This window comes from Fusarium phalaenopsidis, assembly GCF_050370095.1.
Source record: "Fusarium phalaenopsidis strain FUZ10S chromosome Unknown contig_32284, whole genome shotgun sequence".
Taxonomy (NCBI): domain Eukaryota; kingdom Fungi; phylum Ascomycota; class Sordariomycetes; order Hypocreales; family Nectriaceae; genus Fusarium; species Fusarium phalaenopsidis.
This window is the reverse complement of record NW_028145414.1, coordinates 114,335-133,744: the sequence shown is the minus strand read 5'-3', so window position 1 is coordinate 133,744 and position 19,410 is coordinate 114,335. Positions and strand designations below refer to the sequence as shown.

Sequence of the window (19,410 nt, the reverse complement as noted above, 5' to 3'; positions counted from 1 at the left end):
TCAAACTTTTGATCATGCTCTGCCTCATTGTTATTATCACACTTTCCGTCATGCTCAGCACTCATCTCTCATGCCTCTCCCCACTAGAGATCACGTCCTTGTCCCCGTCCATACGCGTGACAAGCACTCTGAAATCCTTCCAGATCCAGCAGCAGCGCAGCCATGCGGACCCGTGAGAGCAGGCTGCTCCACATCGCCGCGCAGTCTCGCGAGGATCTTCCCGACATCCGGCAGGTCGCACGGTCTCGACTCACTGTGGCCGACTACGCTGAACCTATCAGCATCCTCCCTCGGCTGTACGAGTTATTCTACGAGCCGCATAATATTAACCACCAGCGTTGGTTCAGCATCGTGAGCGTCCTGACTCTCACTTGGCTTCTGTGCCCCCTCACTGACTTTGTGATGCCACAAGTACACACAGGCCATACGAGTCATCTTTGTCGGCGGCGCCGCACTGGACTGCAAGTGCGATCCCCTATATATAAAGATCTCATTCGGTCCAGATGAATCCCACGCTCGTGCCTGTCTTGACTCTCTCCTGCGGAGGCTGATCCCGCCTACAACCTCGATGAATGCAGCCATACGCCTCCTACCGATCCTCTCCCCCTGCCCGGCATACACGCTCACCGACTGTGCTGTGCGGTCGGGGTGGTTCTTCTTCAAATTCTTGCCTAGTGCGGCGAGCCTGCTTTCCCTCTTTGTGGCCTCGTGCGGTCAGCGAAACTCTGTCGCCTGTAGCACATGCTCCTTCAAGCTCAACACTGCCGTCAATCTCGATCGAGAGCATGTGCTTACGCCCTTCCAACAGTGTGTGAGCATACCAGCGTCAGGCCGCTTCCATCCCCGTGCTTTCAACGACGAGACCTATCCTGAGATATTCCCGATCCCATGGCCTGATGATGTCTTATCTTGAGGCTAGGCCGGCAGACATTAACTCGACTGGCTCCTCATTCGCCACATATACTCATAGCCCAGTTGCATAGCCCACGACCTAATATACTGGGTAACTGCCTCGCACGCAGGCAGGCTCTATTATCAACGAATACATCATGATAAGCAATGAAGCTTATTCCCCTAGACCCACTGTCGTGACTGCCCATTGGATGCCCCTCCGACCCCAGGCTCCACACAGCCCCTGGTTGATCCCTGTGGCTGCGCACCGTTGAATAACCTAATTTCAACGTCCCATTCCAACCCCTCTCTGGTCTAAATCCAGGACCACTGCTAAGCGACCTCACGATGCTGGTCCTTCCAATGAGGTAACACTGCGCAAAGTGCACTAATTAGCCGCCAAACATGGCCTCATATGGCCTTGCCTGGGCTTCTCATGTCTTTTGAGGTGGTAGGCTTGGTGGCCTTCAGTTGGAGAGTCTCGGCTTCTGGCGGGTCACATGACTCCCCGCGCCGCCTGCGGGAGGCGGCTCCCACAGTGCTGACTCGGCAAAGTCAAAGAACATCACGTTCATCATGGTAACAAAGGAGATGATGGCTACCACTGCCTGCCTTGAATGAGTGCAAAAGATGGACACTCTCCTTATGTCAGAGACCTCTGGAGTGCTAGTGTAGTATCACGTAATGTCATTTACGCCTATGGATGCCAAACCTGGTTGAAGTACTTGAAGACCTAGGCACATTGCCCACTTAGACTCCTCGCACAGCAGGCCAGAGGCAGCTGCTTGTTTTTATTTCCGGCGGATACCCTACTCCTACAGAGCTGCTGAGGCACAAGGTTGCCGGCAGGCGTTTATTACCATCCCCGCCCATATCAGAGCGGGTGAGCTCGTTGGGTCAAGGCGAACCAAGATCATAGACTACTTGTTCCCTACCTCTGAAGGATAAGAAGGTAAAGGGTCGAGCGGAAGAGGGGAGTGACTTTAGTCTTGGAAACGGTCAGCCCCTTCTGAGCCTCGCAGCAGCATGAGCTCGGAGCGAGAGAGCATTCACGGTGGGATGGCATGGATGCCAGGAGGCTCCTGGCCTATGGTCGTGGCACCTCGTGAAAAGTAAGAGATCCATTTAAACTAGACCCCCCATTCGACAGCGAGCTCGGCCCCGATGGTATTCCGAACAGAGCACTGCAGCTAGCAGCGATATGGATTAAGCCTCACTTATTGGCAGTCTTCAATCAGAGCCTCGATCTTGGCTACTATCCGCAACACTTCAGGGAATCGAGAACAGTTATACTGAGGAAGCAAGGAATAGACAACTACACCATTCCGAGCTCTTACCGGCCGATCGGGCTGCTAAACACCATGGGCAAGATCATAGACGCTATAGTCCTTTTACGGAGCGAAGCGACGTGCGGAGTGAGATGGAGACGGAGTCGACATCGTAACGACGTTACAATAATCACACAAGATGTGTGTAATGAGCCTTTGTGATGGCTTCACTACGTGAGAGTGTTGAAGGATGATCGAGTGTGCGGGGTATGAGCACACACGAACCCGGCGCGACCGTGGACGGGAGCGGCTGGGTGTGTCGAGGGTCGAGCAGACCCGAGCTCAAAAGTCGATCTGAAATCGACAACGCTCGTTCCCGCCATTCGGCGGTCACTCTCGTTAGTCTATAAGCTGGAAAGCTCACTCCGTTCGCTAACATTCGATACCGAATTCCCACTCCATTCTCAGGTTCGTTCTCACCAAATCTCAGAAACGAACTCATACAAAAAGTGTTCCAGTTTTGAACAACTTTTCGAGCACTCCGTGCGTGTGGACTGCTTCCACCTTGCAGTGTTCGTAGCCTCAGCTCGTGCTCAGTCCCTTCGCACTCCTTCCGCACCTCCTCACTCCGTTCGTCGGTTGAATTTCGCAGTCTCTGCTCTCCCTGCTGGGGGCTCAGGTTACTCCCTGAAGCCATCTACGATAGTCAATCCGCTCCCCTGCACGCTACGCGCTCGGCTCGCGGAAAATCTGGTGAGGTTATCGCCAACCTCAGTCAGCAACTTGAGGGTGGGAAATCTCATATTAGCCCCTGGGGTGATACCCGCAAGGTCGACCAAACCTAGCGTGCGTTTTTCTGGACAGATACGGATGGGTCAACACCGTTGCTGGATCAGGTTCAGGTTCAGGTTCTATTCCTACTCGGTTTTAGCCGCCATTTCCCAGCAGCCATGCCCGGTAAGCGGGGTTTGGCCGACAGCCGAAGCGCTCCGAATGTTTATCCGTTGCACCCCACTTCGCCAAACACCATATGACGTTTGGCCAGCCGCCTCCAGACTTCCCACTTTTTCTCCTCAAACCTCTATCTACAACCGGCTGCCAACCTCTGTAGATCGCGGTTATGAATACTAATGTACATATCCTTTTAGAATCTTGTGGGGCGAGTCATATGCCCCGTGCATGGGTCCTTCTACCTTCAGTCTCCCCCAGTGCTCAGCTTCGTCTGGTTACGGGCTGGCCCTGAATTGCCCTAGGACCTTAGTTTGTTCCATGAACTTGACGACCTTTGCTGCTACTTTGCGCTCGCTCAGTAGTTGTCGGAGGTTTTGACGTCCTGGAAATTGGCCTAGCTCCTGGTTTCGAAGTGTGGTGTGCTTCCTGCATTGAAGCAGGATGTGGGCTACTGTTTGCCGTCCTTCGCCACAGTTACATCCCGGGTCGGTGACACCGGGCACTCTTCTTTTGAAGAGGAAGTCGTTCATCCCAATCTTTTCCGTTCGAAGTTGGACGTAGATGGCGCTCTGCCTCTTGCTGAAGTGCTTGTGTGACTGCAGTACTTTCGGTGTTGGCTCTGGCGTGTGCCTGAAGGTTGCCCGGCCCCTGGTTTCCTGTTGCCACTGTGTTTGCCATCTTTGTTTGACAACTCTGCGCGACCACAATTTCAACGTCGATTTCAAGGAATGCAGTACGGGGGGTTGCTGTGTCCTTGGTCCCGGCGGACCTCTTTGTCGCCATCCTGTGGCTTCTTTGGCCGCTCGGTCAGCCGCTTCGTTGCCGTATATCCCCTTGTGGGCCGGGATCCATCTGATCTCGACGGTCAAACCTTGTGTTCGCAGTTCCTGTATTCGCTGTGTAATGTCTTGGAGAAGGTATGACCCGGATTTGCCTCTGGGCCTCGCCGCCGACCTGATAGCTGCTTGGTTGTCTGTGTAAATCAAGACTTTCTTTCTGGTGTTGCCTCTGTCTCTATCCTCCTGGGCGAGCTGTAGGGCCAAGGAAATTCCCTGTAGTTCGCCGGCGTACACCGTTGATACGGAATCATCGCCCATGTAGGCGTTCTTGGTTTGGTTGATGGTGGTGCACACGGCAGCAGCTCAAATGTGGCCGTTGATACCACTTCCATCCGTGTATATGTGTAAGGCATCAGGCTCGTTTCTGGTGCTGTATTGGTGTCTCGCTTGCGCCTTCTCGACGCTCTCTTCGATGAACGTTTCTGGGCCCGTCCACCATGGTGGGATGACGTGCGGGGTGATAGCCTCTATTTTCTCCAAATCAAATCCTCCTTCGTCCTGTATGGCCTTTTGTATTGCTCTGCGCGGGCTTATGTTTGTCCTTTTATCCCTCGTTTGACCGGAGTTGTGCTGGGGCTCTTGATTCTTATTGCTGATTCTTCCCAGGCAGTCAGCATTATGCTTCCAGATTTGATGTTCGATGGGGAGGAGGTGTGTTTCGATGTCTAGAGCGGGGGCTGATGTGGCCTTGTAGGCGCCAGATATTGTTCTGGCTGCCCGCGCCTGCAGACTCTGTAGCTGTGCCAGTGTCTTGTTTGGGTATGGCTTAGTCCGCGTTCTCCAGTTTGAGTTTGACCAGGCCGAGCATGCATACATGATCTGTGGTATCACCACCCCTCGGTAGATCTTTCGCATGTCCTGCATGGTAAGGCCCCAGGTTGAGCTGCCTAGACTGCTGAGGGCTGAGATTGTCTTGGTCGCCTTCCGCCGTACTTCGTCTACGTGCGGCTTCCATTGCAGCGCCGAGTCCATGATGAGACATAGGTATTTACACGTCGGCTTTGCTGGGATCTCACCCCAGGCTGTTTGCAGTGGTTGCTGGGTGTCTATTCTGGTGCGGGCCCTGGTGAAATGTGTGAGCTGAAACTTGCTGGGTGAAAAAACCGATGCATGGGTTTTCGCCCACTGCTCGGCTATCTGAAGAGCCCCTCGAAGCTTGGTGCATGTTTCCGCGGTCGTATCTCCCCATGTTAGGATCGCCACGTCGTCGATGAACCCGGTTGCCGAGGTGTCGTCTGCTATGTTGCACTGTTCGATCAGGTCTGCGTTGTAGAAGATATAGAGGATTGGTGAAAGTGGCGAGCCTTGCACGGTTCCCGTGCGTACTTTGTACAACTCGGTTTTGAACCCGTCGACGGAGATCCTGGTGTGCCGGTCCTCTAGGAGGCTCGATATCCACCTGACTATCTTCTCGTCAATCTTCCTCTTCCGCAGGTTGTGCAGGAGCCTCTGGTGTGATACGTTGTCGAATGCGCCTGAGACGTCGAGCAGGAGTAAGCTAGCCACCTGCCCTCGGCCTCTATTCCACGCTTCATAAATCTTGTCGACGATGTGATGCACGGCGTGCTCGGTGGATCTCAACCTTCTGCCTCCCACATGGGTCGAAGGCAGCAGGTTGTATGTCTCTGCCACGTAGCTCAGGCGGTGTGCTATTATAGCGTCCATGATCTTGCCCATGGTGTTTAGCAGCCCGATCGGCCGGTAAGACCCCGGGGTGATGTAGTTGTCTTTACCTTGCTTCCTCAGTACAACTGTTATCGACTCCGTGAAGTGCTGTGGACAGTAGCCGAGATTGAGGCTCTGATTGAAGATTACCGACAGGTGGGGCTTGATCCATGTCGCTGCTAGCTGTAGTGCTCTGTTCGGGATGCCATCAGGACCAGGGGCCTTGAGCGGCGAGGCTTCTTGTATGGCTCTCTCCACTTCTTGTTCTGTAATGGGTGGCATCGTTATTCGGTCTGGGTAGGTCGCGTTTTCGATGTCGCCAATCTCTGCCTCCGGCGGGGAGGGGAAGAATGCTCTCTTGAAGATTTCTGCCTTTTCCGCTGGATCTGAGACCATGTGTGAGGTGTCTGGGTGCTCCAGTATAGGCGTTATCTCTGGTGCCTGAATGGTCCTGTTTCTAGCCCATTTCGCCATTTTCCAGAGAGCCTCTGGTGACTCTGAAGCTCTCTCCACCTTTTCTCGGTGCGCCCTTCTCAGTGCTTTCTTGATTACCCTGCCCTTGTGGTTTCTGGCTGCTCGGTATGCCTCCCATGTTTCTTCCGTGTGGTAGAGATTGTGGAGTCGCCTAAGGCGCTTGGCCTCAGCCAGCACTTGCGTACACTCCTCATCCCAGCCGTGTCTGGATTGGGGTGACCATATCCTTCGTGGTACCGCTGTCTCTATTGCACTCTTTAGCGCTGCGGCTATTTCCCCCACGTACCGATCAAGTGCATTTCGGGTTCTCGGTCTCCGCTGCGGCGGCAGCTTGCTCAGGACCTCAGACCTGAATTTCTTTTCATCTATCGACTTCCAACTTCTGCTAGGCTCTCTGCTGAGCTGTTTGACTGACACATCGAGGAAGGTTACAACCGGCAAGTGGTCCGAGTCGTGATCAAGATCACGGTCTACTTCACACCTGATGACCCGGTCGACTAGGCCGAGAGTGACCAGACAGAGATCAATCGTTGTCCGCCTGTTGTTCTCTTCGTACGTGATGGTGCCTGGTGCCAGAGCGTTTGTGAGGTTATAGTCTTCCATGATCTCGACGAGATCTTCCGCCTCTGCCTCTGTTCGAGGAATATGGGAGCCTCCCCACATCTCGTGGTGTAGGTTGAAGTCTCTGATTAGTATCTGATCTGCTTGCTGAGCTGAGTCGAGCACCCTTCGCAGTTGGGGTAGTACGCTCCGCCTATTTTCCGCCATTTGGTTGGGGTTGTAGATGTTGTGTAGCTTGATCTCTCTCATCTCGTCCCTATGTCTGAATGTTATCGTGACTGTGCATAGATCCCGACTGTGCGATTCGAATTGCCATTTTGTATGGTCGAGACGTTTGTTGATGTATAGACATACCCTTACTGGGTCGCTGCCTTCGTTTTGGGGGTAGCATAGATGGAACTGGTCTTTTGCCGGGTGGTGTGTGGTATGCATAAAGGGATTGGCCCATGGTTCTTGAATGGCTAGGATGTCGAATTTCATTACCCTTGGATCCCGTAGGAGGGTAGCCATGACGATGTCTCTCGATTTTCTGACGTTGTACTGTAGTATTGAGAGTGATTCCATGTGTCTCATTCGCGGTTGTCGACGTCCATGTTGTCCGCTTAGTAGGTGCTGCGTAGTCGTGTCGAGTTCGCATCGAGGGCTTCCAGTGCCCTTCTAGATGGCGTTATGGTTCTTTGGGGCCGCTGACTGCCCGTATTGACTGTGATTACGTTTTCGACCTCGTTCGGGGCGGCTGTGTTGGTTCCTCCTGGACTCTCACGCGTGGGTTCGCCTGGCTAGCTGCCATGCGCCTTGCGGCTCCAGGTGGTACCTAGGACGTGCGGCGTAGGCGGCCTTGACCTTGGCCATTTCCTCCTTCCTGACTGCACACTGGTTACTCCAGGCCTCGTGTTGACCTCTGCAGTTGGCGCACTTTCTGGGTACGCTCTTGTCAGACTTGGCAGGGCAATCGCGGGACGCATGTTCCTGAGCGCAGTAGCCGCATCTCGTCGTTGCCTTGCACTGGGTTCCTATGTGGCCATATCCTTGACAGCCGAAGCATTGCCTCAGTCGGCACGACCTGTCGTACAGCTCGCACTGAAAGACTTCACCTTGCCAGATCAGTCCCTCGTCGATAATTTTGTTGGCGTCTTGGGGTCTTGTGAATTCAATGATGATCGAGGAAGCATTCTTTGCCGCAGACTTCCTCGTGAGCCAGCCAATGTATCTTATCCCGGCGCTCGGGATGAACGGTCTGTTCTCCTGGAGGATGATGTCTCTGATGTCCTCAAATTGGCTCACATCCATCGAGTTGGTACAGATGCCATATACAAGAACTCCGTATGTTGGAATGCGCACTGCGGCTCCATTGCCAAGCCTGCGCTCCCAGTCCTCAGCGAACTGTCGAAGCACCTCCATGTCAGAGGTCGTAGCCGTCTTGATGCTAAGGTCACCGCTTTTGAGTTGGTTAGTTGACACCGTCTTGATGTTCTCTATGTGCTCGTTTCCACTTTGTTCTATAGCACGGTCTACGTGTGCTTTCAGGCTACGGGGGTTCATCGCCCGTAGGCCAGCTATGGTGAGTGGGTTCCGAATGTTTACGATGATCTCACGGAGCACTTGCGCGGGCGGCGCCTTGAGCTGGTTCAATGGGTTATGTATGCTAGTGGCTAGCCCATTCCCGGCTGCATCGTGATGACTGTTCTGCCAATATCGGTTGATTCTCTGGCTGCCGCTTTCGTCTCGTTCTGTGCTTCATGGCTCTCGCGTATTCCTTCCAATGCCTGTTGGCTCGTGTTCGCTACCTGTTTGAGTTCCGTCTTGATGTCGTTGAGAGCCTGCGTCGTGCTTTCCGCCGCGATCTTCGATTCGGTTCTCGCCATTTGGAGCGCGTCGCGTACGGTGTCGAGGTCTGGGATATTATGGATCTTGTTGACGAGGGATAATGCGCCCATGGCCATGACTTTGACCAGGCCTTGGGGAACGGGCTGGTCTCTCGCGCGTTCGATGCACAGGAGGGCTTCCCTAAGGTATTTGCCAAGTTGCGTGGCATGCTCGCGGAATTCGGCGGGCCAGGCCACCTCTTGGGGCCACGAGGTCGCCATGATGGTCTAAAAACGCACTGGGCGATGCGCTAGACTTCAGGCTATTCAATTGACCCGTTAGAGAGGCGTATGAGTTCTGTTTTGGGGCTGTTGTTTCAAAAATTCGTTCTCGCTGTTGTGAAAAGTTTTTTCCCGTTGCTGGATCAGAATGGCACACCGGTGTGGGACACAAAGGCGTTTTGGGAACGTGACCAAGGACCAACTGATACTATAGTTGAGGAAGATATATATGGAACTGATTAGTACAGTATTGAGCACTTGCACCTACCTCTCCAAAATAGGCCAATACACAATGCGAATATCGACTTGCACCGTTTCCTTTCTCGCCCACGATCCTGAGTAGTCGCTGCTTTTACCTGAGCCGGTGGTGAGCTCGGGGTGAGCCAACACGAAATGTGGGTCGGCGGTTCTGGTTTCAGCCCCTAGTAATTGACAAAAATAGAATGGCCCCACAATAAGGAAGCCTCACAGATACGCGCTCATTTACTGTAAAACCCAATAACGTACATGTATAGCAAGTGGATCAGACAAGCAAGTGGATCAAAAATCCCTCATCCTACATCCTCACCATTTGATCAATGGATTCTCTACTACCCATAATGTCACAGCTAAATCATGAGGCTAGAGTTCTTCTTGCACTTTATGCCTATTAAAATAACCCTAAGTTAGGTCTTAAACGCGCCGCAAAGACCTATAAGGTTAGTTATGGTACACTATGGCGCCGGCACAATGGTATCCAATCTCGACGCGATACTATCTAGAAATCACGTCGGCTATCTAATCTAGAGGAACAGATCCTTATTTATTTTATTCTAGACCTAGATTCGCGAGGATTCCCCCCCCGGCTTCGTAGTATAAAAGAAATAACTAATCAATTACTTACCGACCGCAACGCGCCACTAATTAGCACGCGTTAGGCTTTAAACTTTATTAAGCGATACTCAGAGCTTAAGACGCGTTTTTTTTAGAAATATAACTACCAGAGAGCCAAGTGCGAAGATCTAGCTATTATCCGTAACTAGTTTATACTTATAGCAAATATAATCGCGAAGTATAGCATCTAATTAGATGATTTCTATAATGTTAATAAGACTAGCTTTATGATAGGCATAATTCAGAGCGGAATAGTCGTCACAGGCACAGATAGGCGTGGAAAGCCAAAATCAGTGCAGCCTAGAAACTGGGAATGGATTATGGTTATTTAGGCGATTAATGCGGATGGCTAAGCGATCTCGCCGTTTATTATCAGTGCGGGCCAATATCACCTCGCCAACTAGTACCGGGATAGCAACCTCCCGGGCGATTAGGCTATTGCAATGACCCAAAATGGCTAGACCGATAATGAGACCGGTCTCGAGTGGCTTAAGCACTTTGACCGGTGCATAGCCAAGCGATCAAATAGTCGCTATTGTTGTTACATGCCCCAGTCACATAGGTCCCCCACGTGACGAATCTAGCTCTATAATGGCCAGATCCAGCAGCTTTTAGATAGAATCAACTTAGTTTTAGATTACCTCTTATGTGCCTTCTTTGCATTGCGACTTATGTTTGTTTTAACCTTCTAGCTGCTAGAAACAGCTCTTATCTCACCGCTTTCAGTAATACTTAGGCCTCTTACTCCCCTAAGAGGACTATAACAATTGTCTTCTAATCCTTAATGGCCACGAAAGTCACCACTTAATTGAATTCAAGAGATATTATAAGGAGAATAAGATCATCAGGCTTTATATGCCACCTCATTCATCTTATATACTTTAGCCCCTTGACGTTAGGTGCTTTAGCGTGCTTAAGAATACTTACGGCTAAGAAATAGAGCATCTAATTAGATGCTCTATAACTCACGTTTCAAAGACTAAGTTCTTTCTAGCCTTCTACGCCGTATTTTAGGCCACTATAACGGAAAAGAATATTAAGTTAGCCTTTAGAGGGGCCGGGCTTATTCCTCTTGACCTAGAAAGTATAGTCTCGAAGCTTAATATGTAGCTACGGACTCTAATACCGGCTAAGGAGGTGGCTAAACCATTGACCCCTTAGGTTTTAAAAACCCTAAAGACCATGCTTAAGGCTTAATCTCAGTTAGAATACCTCGAGAGACGAGTTATAAGGCATAAAAGTAGCTCCCTAGAGTTAATTCTAGAAGCTATATAGTCTTCTTCTAAGGGAATAAAGATAGTTATATATAAGGTTATCTTACTTAAGGCTAGGGTTAAAGAACTTAAATAGGCAAATAAGATACTAAGCCGGTGCCAGAGGGCAAAAAGGACCTAACTATAGAAAAGAGAGGTAATAATAGTAGAGGAAGGAAGGCAAGTAATTAATCAGATGGATATTAATGCGCAGGTAGTGGCTGAATCGTCGAGAAGTAATAGTTAAGGAAGGTCGGCGCGACCGGGTGTTCGGCGTTGTAGTGTCTGCGGTAAGCCCGGCCATAATGCAAGGACCTGTCAGGTAGTGATTGAGACGTCTAGGGAAGAGTATAGTAAGTAGTTTTAATTAATTAATTAATTTATTGCGTTTTTATTGCGGTTTCTAGTTTAAGAGGTTAAGATTTTTGATCCACTTGCTTGTCTGATCCACTTGCTATATATGTACCCGTTGGTCAAGGCCCCACCAGCCAACTTTCGGGGCAGGCTTCGCGCCCCTTAGTTGGTCACAAAATTCGCGGACAGCCATAAAATTCGCAGACACCTCAAAATACCATACGTAAACTCAAACACCCCCAAAACCCACCAAAATACGGCCATTTCAGTTCAATCCAAGTACTCAAACGTGTGAGGTCATTATGGCTCGAGTCTCGGCTAATCTACGGATCCAAAATGCCGTCAACGCAGCCAAGAATAACGAGAGGCGCTTCACGCGTGCCACCCGCAACACCACCAACAACGGCACACGGCAACCCGGTTCCTATCGTGATACAGCTGAGAAGCTCGGGGTCACTAAAGCAGCGGTTGAAAAAGCGATGAGACCAAAGCCTGCTGCCAAGAGAGGGCGCCCACCGCTTATTACGCCCGAGGAAGAGGCCGGCCTAGTGGCATATGTCGTTTGGCTTGAGAGATCCGGCTTTCCAGCTGAAAGGTCTCAAGTTGAGGAGGCTGCGAGGGAATTCCGACTTAGCAGAGGGTTCCCTGACAGTCCCTTTAATAAGAATTGGTATTCCCAGTTCCGTGGGCGTCATCAGGAACTCAAAACGTCACATATCAAGGCCGTGGATAAGGCACGGAAGTCATATGAGAACAATGACATCCAGAACACCGAGACTTTCTTCGATAACCTCAAATCCACCGTGGAAGAGCTAGATATCGGTCCCTCAGAGATGTGGAATGAGGACGAATGCAGCATCCGTATTGGCTGCCTCCGCGAGCGAATCCAGGTCCTGATCGTAAGGACCACTCGTGCCCAGCGGCCAGAGGTTTCTGACCCTAACAACCGCGAAACAACGTCACTTTTAGGAGCAGGAAATGCCGTTGGTGATACTATTCCTCCTTGGCTTATTTTCAAAGCTTTTCCTACAGAATCATGGTTAGAGATCGACTGTGTGCCCGGCATGCGCTTTGCCAAGTCAGAGACCGGCTTCAGTAACCGAGATATCGCATTCGAGTGGCTTCACCACTTCAACGTTGAGTCTTGGAATGCTTCGGCCAAGGCACAGAAGACCGGGTTATCCCTAGAGGAATGGTTTGGCTGTGATGAGTGGTTACGAGAGCCTGAAAGGCCTCATAACATATTCAAGCAGCCACCTAATTCTCGGCCGGATAACGAGAGAATTTATCGACTTCTGATCATCGACGGCTTCACCGGTCATACAGCCTTCCATTTCGTCAACTATTGTATTATATTCGATATCGTATTTTGCACCTTGCCTCCACATTCTACTCATATCCTTCAACCTCTCGATATGGGCGTTTTTCAATTCCTGAAAAATGCACACCAAAAAGCTCTTCGTCAGTCGATAAGAGAGGGTAACTTGGCCTTTACACGACTTGCCTTTGCCACTGCCTTTCACGAATTTTATTTCGAGGGCTTCTCAGCTGCTCATATCATGAGAGGCTTCGAGAAAAGCGGTATCTATCCTATCACCTCCAGACCTGCGATCACATATATCCATAAAAAGCAGCTCAAATCACGCACGCCGGCCGAGCCCGCCTATGCCGACCTCTTGCCCAAGGAAACACGATTCCAACAGGCTGAAGATTCTCTCGCCGCCGTGCTTGAGAAATACGGCGACATTATGAGCTCGCCGAGCCGTGAGAAGCTTCAATCGGCGAGAAAAGTGCTCTCAGAGTCGATTTTAATAGATAAGCAGCGTAATACCTTCATCAGCAATTTCAAATCACGTATTAAGAAAGTCACAAGTAAGAGAAAGCCCGGAAAATTCATTAAACCTAGTAGTATATTCATTACAAGCGTCAACTTTGAAGATATCAAGGAACAACATAAGGCCGAGCTCGCCGCCGCCGAGGAGAAGGAACAACGCCGTCAACTTCGCTCAGTCAAAGCTCTCGTTAAGCAGGAAAGAGACCGCTTTTTCGAGCTTTAGAAAGCTAATAAAATTGCTCGCTTTGGTACAACAAGGAAGGCTTGGAAATTCGAGGATTGGCTGAAGGATACAGGAAGAGAAACTAACTACCTTTCTATTGATACTAGTAGCTCCAAGTTCAATGAGCTCCTCAACCAAAAGCCCGATGGCTTCATGATCGATATTCCCGAATCACAAGAGCTCCGACGAGCTAGGCAACGAGCCTCGAAGGCGCCGAGACCGATCCTCGCGATGGACTTCCCCAAGAGCGATGACACCGTCACTTTCACCGGCCTCGGTCCCTTTAACGACGAGGACGACGAAGATAAGGATACCCTCGTAGACAGAGGAGATTCTGATGACCAAGATGACACCCAGTTCGACTCGCTGCCCCCATTTATGAAGTCATCACCGCCGGCAGAAGTCATTGAAGTTATCGACCCGGATACGCCTTGCCCGAGGCAACCGCCGCCACAGCTGCCGCCGCCCTCACAGCCTAGGCAGCGTTGGAAGACCTTGACCGAGACCGTGAGAGTCATGAGGGCCAACTTGAACAACGATGCCGGTCAAAGTCACCGCCAAATTGGCAGCTAAGGTGACCGAGGAAGCAGCCCGGACTGGGCGAAGAGACGGGCTCAGAAGACCCCAGGGGCGCGATTCACGCTCTTCCTTACGAAGTATGCATTTTATCTGACTTTCTGTACCTCATTCTAGTCATCAGAATTAGAATATACGCTATTATGAATCGATTGATTAAAAAAGGCAGTTTTTCCCACCCAAAATGAGGCATTTTGCTATCTGCGAATTTTGTGGCTATCCGCGAATTTTGTGACCAACTAAGGGGCGCGAAGCCTGCCCCGAAAGTTGGCTAGTGGGGCCTTGACCAACGGGTACGTTACTATAAAATGCTAAAACCTATTAGCTTTTTATAGCAGCAGCTATAAATAAAAGATATATTTAGTTTTTTCTAATATATATATATAGCGAGCCGGATAGTAAGCGAACCGGATACTTTTTTTAACCTTTAAGATAGAAATTATTATAAAAATATAATAAATTATTTAATTAATTAAAATTACTCGCTATACTCTTCCCTAGATATCTTAATCACTACCTAATATATTCTTATATTATGACCGGGCTTACCATAGATACCACAATGCCGAACCCCCGGTCGCGCTGACCTCCCTTAATTACTACTTCTCGACGATTCTGCCACTACCTGCGCATCTATATCTATCTAATTAATTACTTGCCTTCCTTCCTCTATTATTATTACCCCTCTTTTCTATAGTTAGGTCCTTTTTGCCCTCTGGCGCTGGCTTAGTATCTTATTTGCTTATTTAAGTTCTTTAACCCTAGCCTTAAGTAAGGCAACCTTATATATAACTATCTTTATTCCCTTAGAAGAAGACTATATAGCTTTTAAAATTAACTCTAGGGAGCTACTTTTATACCTTATAACTTATCTCTCGAGGTAATCTAACTAAGATTAAGCCTTAAGCATAGTCTTTGGGGTCTTTAAGACCCAAGGGGTCAACGGTTTAGTTACCTCCTTAGGCGGCGTTAGAGTCTATAGCTATATATTAAGCTTTAAGACTATACTTTCTAAGTTAAGAGGAATAAGCCTAGCTCCTCTAAAGGCTAACTTAATATTCTTTTTTATTATAATAGCTTAAAATATAGCATAGAAGGCTAGAAAGAACTTAGTCTTTAAAATATAAGTTATAAAGCATCTAATTAGATGCTCTATTTCTTAGCTATAAGCGTTCTTAAGCATATTAAAGTACCTAATATTAAGGGGCTAAAGTATATAAGATAAATGAGGTGGTATATAAAGCCTAATAATCTTCTTCTCCTCATAATATCTCTCAAATTTAATTAAGTAGTAACTTTCATAGCTATTAAGGATTAAAAGATAATAGCGACTATTTAATCGCTTAGCTATGCACCGGTCAAAGTGCTTAAGCCACTCGAGACCGGTCTCATTATCGGTCTAGCCATTTTAGGTCATTATAATAGCCCAATCGCCCGGGAGGTTACTATCCCGGTACTAGTTAGCGAGGTAATATTAGCCGGCACCGATAATAAACGGCGCGATCGCTTAGCCATCCGCATTGATCGCCTGAATGACCATAATTTATTCCCGGTTTCTAGGCTATACTAATTTTAGCTTTCTACGCCTATCTATACCTATGATAACTATTCCGCTCTGAATTATACCCATCATAAAGCCAATCTTATTAATATTATAGAAATTATCTAATTAGATACTATACTTCGCGATTATATTCGCCATAAGCGTAAACTAATTATAGATAATAGCTAGATCTTCGCACTTAGCTCTCTAGTAATCGTACTTCTAAAAAAAACGCGTCTTAAGGTCTAGGTATCGCCTGACGAAGTTTGAAGCCTAACGCGCGCCAACTGGTGGCGCGTCGCGGTCGGCAAGTAATTGATTAGCCATTTCCTTCACACCACGAAGCCGGGGGGGAAATCCTCGCGAATCTAGGTCGAGAATAAAGTGAATAAGGATCTGTTCCTCTAGATCAGATAGTCGGCGTGAATTAGGAATAGTATTGACTCGGGCTTGGATGCCATTATATCGGTCAAACAGTGTTGAATGCTTGACTTAGTAGAGCTTTGCGGCACCTCTAAGACTTAGTTTTAGTATATTTTGATGGGCTTGAAGTGCAAGAAGGATTCTAGCCTCTTTATTAGACTGTGACATGCTGGGTGGTTAAGAATCAATTGATCAAATAGAGATAATATAGGTTAAGGGATTTTTTGTCCGGTTCGCTTGCTGTCCGGCTCGCTATACATGTACGTTATACATAAGTATATTTATATTATATCTTCTGGTATATTCCTATATAAACCTGCAGTCTATACCGCCTAAACCTTGTTATACGCTTAACCTCTATCCAGACATGACTAAGAAATCAGAAGAGAAGAAAAACCCACAGGGGAAAGCACCTTACGAAACAGAAGCTAAGATCAGTTCTGCTCTATCTCATAGGCATAAAATAATCAAGGTAAGTCAAGCTACAAATTTATGAAATAGACTTTATCTCACGGGGTATTAGGAATTGGATGAAGTCCTAGCACTACTAATTCCAAAATCTCTCCTAGGAGACATCAATTGGAACATTCGCAATCGACCTAGTAAGGCGCGACATAATAATAAAAAACATATTAATCTTCAGGAGATATTAATTAACTATAATATCTGTTTAATCTTCGAAGATCGCTATGGTGTTAGGAATGAGAGCAGAAAAGTAAAAGGCAGGAGGATTTGTGATGTCTTGGAAACAATATATATGTTCTATAAGGAAGCAGAAACTAGATTTGACCGGACTCATGATGAGGATGTTGATGGCTCGAACTGCGAAACGGAACATTTTAGAGAGTATGGGTGGTGGGTTGGGGATCGGGTGTTCTTTGAAGGACTTACTTACCACGAGGATAGTCCTTATGATAATACGGTAGCTTACATAGTTGACCTGGGCTCATAAAATAAATAATTTACTCTGGGGGGGGGCCCTCTCTTCATTAAGGAGAGAGTGACGCTCGCTTTAACTGCCTCACATTTGCATTGTTAAATTGAACGTTCTTAAATCTACCCCCACATTTTTATGTGCAAGTGGATGTGATTTCTAGCCCCCGACCTTGATGTTGGCCACCACAATCTCCGGCAGGATTTCCTCGCCATCGGAGTAGTGATTGGGCATGCGATCAAAACCAAATTCACCCTAATTTTCAGGCTGTGATGCTTCCTCTCCTTCTTTGCCACTTTCATCTGATTAATCCCCTCTTCCGGCACTCGATCTGTGTGCTCATGATGGTCTAATCGATGCAGGGCCAGCCGAGGAACGCACACACGTAACCATAGCACAACTAGAGACCCCCACTCGGAGACTGTTCGTGTCGTCTCGTGAGCGAGTCCTTTGAGGTTGTAGATACATATAATGACGAGAACATTCGGAGCTGTATTTCATCTGACACCTGTCACCTAGGCAATGCATTGCGGTCAGCGAGCAGTCAATTGGCCATTTCTTCAACACCTCGAAGTCGTGGGGGAAACCCTCGCGAATCTGAGTCGAGGATAAATTGAACAATGATCCGTTCCTCCAGATCAGATAACTTGCGAGATTTGGGGGTAGTATCGCGTTGAGACTATATGCCTCTCTGGCAGCGGCCTAGCTTCTTATGACAGACTTGGTATATTGATGCGGCGCGTCAGATACGTAATTTGGGGTCATTTTAAAGGGCACGAGGAGCGAGAATATTGGCCTCATCATTTGATTGAGACATCTTTGGTGGTCAAGAATCAATTGACCAGTGGAAAATAGGAGAGGTTGAGGGATTTTTGGGACACTCGCTTGTGGAGCGCGTTACATATAACACCGAAACTCGGATCAGTAACCCGTCCACCGTAATAAAAAAACCTTAAGCATCCCTCAGAGGAAGATAAAAGCCCTGCCTTTGTCCTTGGTCTCCTGCCATCAGTCTCATCACCTTCGGTCAAAGGGACACCTGTTTCATGGCGACATCCGACCGCCTCCTTGTTCACAACAGCTGACCTTTCCCCTAGGTCCGTGGACCCAATACGTATACAGCTCTAGCATCAATCGGAGACCGGGTATGGATATTCCGCAGTACCGTCGTAATCATGGTTAACACTGTCATCGCAGCCCCTCTGGCGCTTCTGGGGCGGCTCGAGCGTGTTGCTGGAGTCGCCTTGACTCTGATCAGAATCTGCGGCTCGGGAGATCCCAAAGATCGCTTGAGATAAGGTGAGATGGGTTGCATTGCGTGAAAAGAGCTTACAGAGCCTTTTTCGTATGGTATCGATTGGGTCGCGAATGCCTGATTCTTTTAGCTCTTCTATCATTACTGCCAGAGAGTAAAGTGTATCCAAAGTCGGGGGGCGATAGGTGCGATTTGTCCAAGTATACTCCTTAGAGAGGAGTTGATATGGGTGAGCAGAAGCTGACTTAAGAAGCTCGAGGATCTTATCGCACTTTTCCACCTTAGTAAGGAACCGCTTTCTAGAGATGCGCTGACTTCTCATAGATGCGTCTCCAATCGCGCCATAGTGTTTCTCTGCAATTTTTCGTTCCTCTTCTACCACGGCCGCCAGATCCGGCCAGGTGCGTTCCCAATAGTCATGACTCATATCAATCTTATCCACAGGCACACCCTTAACACACTCGGGGTAGGAGTAGTACCCATCCGTATGCCTACAGAACGAGCTTTCCAGAGTTCTCTTTTCTGGGGGCTCTTCGGAAAGAGTAGTGGTTGGTTGAGGCCAAGGTTTGGTAGATTGAATTGATGGTCGAGGAGAAAGTGGTTAGTTTCGAGTGTTGAAGTTTTGCATTAGCGCCTGCCGAGGCTGCTGGGCTCCTTTGGAAGCCGTAGCGATTCCGGGTTGAAGGTCGAGCTGGGTAGGTAGTGTGGTTTCTGAAGGAGCAACTCCTCCGTCCACGCCCCTCGACAGGGGTTGAGGGCGGACGAACCTCTCCTTTGCAGGATTAAGGGGTCCCTCCGAGGCGGCAGCATCACCCCCAGTGGGGTATGTCATTTGGCCCGTGCTGGGAAGGACACTATTTTGCTTAGTTGTGTGGGTGGCATTTCGTGGCGTATGGTTATGATCGCCTGTCTGAACAGTGAAGTGCCATCGGTATCCATAATCCGCTCGGCGGACAGCCTTAGCGCGAAAAGGGCAGTCTGTCTTCCGAGTCGATGGATTTCGTTTTTTGGCGGTGCTGTTGTACTTGACACCGCCGCAGTCGCAAACAAGGTCGTACCTGGTGGGCTTTCCGCGACAGTAGTTGGAAGCGCGTAATTTGACGATTCTGTAACCCTGGCCCTTAGCAACGCGCTGGACGGCGGCCATCAAGTCGTCATAGGTGCTGAAGACACCTTCCGGTGGGGGTAACATATTCGGCAAGACGATGGCCTGGGTCTCGGAGACGATGTGGAAGTGTAGAAGCGGTTTGAGAGACTTTGGTGGAAGGCGTACAGTATGGCGAGCTTGGCTGGAAAGAGAAATGGCCTTTATAGTTAAGTGGGTCTATACAGATCGTTGCCTTAACGATAAACCCTCTTTAACGATATGCCGCGCTTTATTACCTCCCAAAGGTGTCCATGGCCCC

The 19,410-nt window shown here is 48.9% G+C and overlaps 3 protein-coding genes across 3 annotated transcripts; 1 reads left to right on the top strand and 2 right to left on the bottom strand.

Moving 5' to 3' along the window:
- Nucleotides 1-4,252: 4,252 nt before the first annotated feature.
- Nucleotides 4,253-8,736, bottom strand: LRP88_02041 (uncharacterized protein; the record flags this gene model as incomplete). Its single annotated transcript, XM_083238712.1, has 4 exons — nucleotides 4,253-6,293; nucleotides 6,375-6,905; nucleotides 7,464-8,272; nucleotides 8,437-8,736. The coding sequence occupies 4 exons, from the start codon at nucleotides 8,734-8,736 to the stop codon at nucleotides 4,253-4,255; spliced, it is 3,681 nt and encodes a 1,226-aa protein (XP_083105307.1).
- Nucleotides 8,737-11,518: 2,782 nt separating this feature from the next.
- LRP88_02040 (uncharacterized protein) lies at nucleotides 11,519-13,846 on the top strand (the record flags this gene model as incomplete). The annotated part of the gene is made up of 2 exons (XM_083238711.1): nucleotides 11,519-12,411; nucleotides 13,384-13,846. The coding sequence occupies 2 exons, from the start codon at nucleotides 11,519-11,521 to the stop codon at nucleotides 13,844-13,846; spliced, it is 1,356 nt and encodes a 451-aa protein (XP_083105306.1).
- Nucleotides 13,847-18,605: 4,759 nt separating this feature from the next.
- LRP88_02039 (uncharacterized protein) lies at nucleotides 18,606-19,196 on the bottom strand (the record flags this gene model as incomplete). The annotated part of the gene is made up of 1 exon (XM_083238710.1): nucleotides 18,606-19,196. One exon carries the CDS (start codon nucleotides 19,194-19,196, stop codon nucleotides 18,606-18,608), a length of 591 nt encoding a protein of 196 aa, XP_083105305.1.
- Between the last annotated feature and the right edge of the window lie 214 nt (nucleotides 19,197-19,410).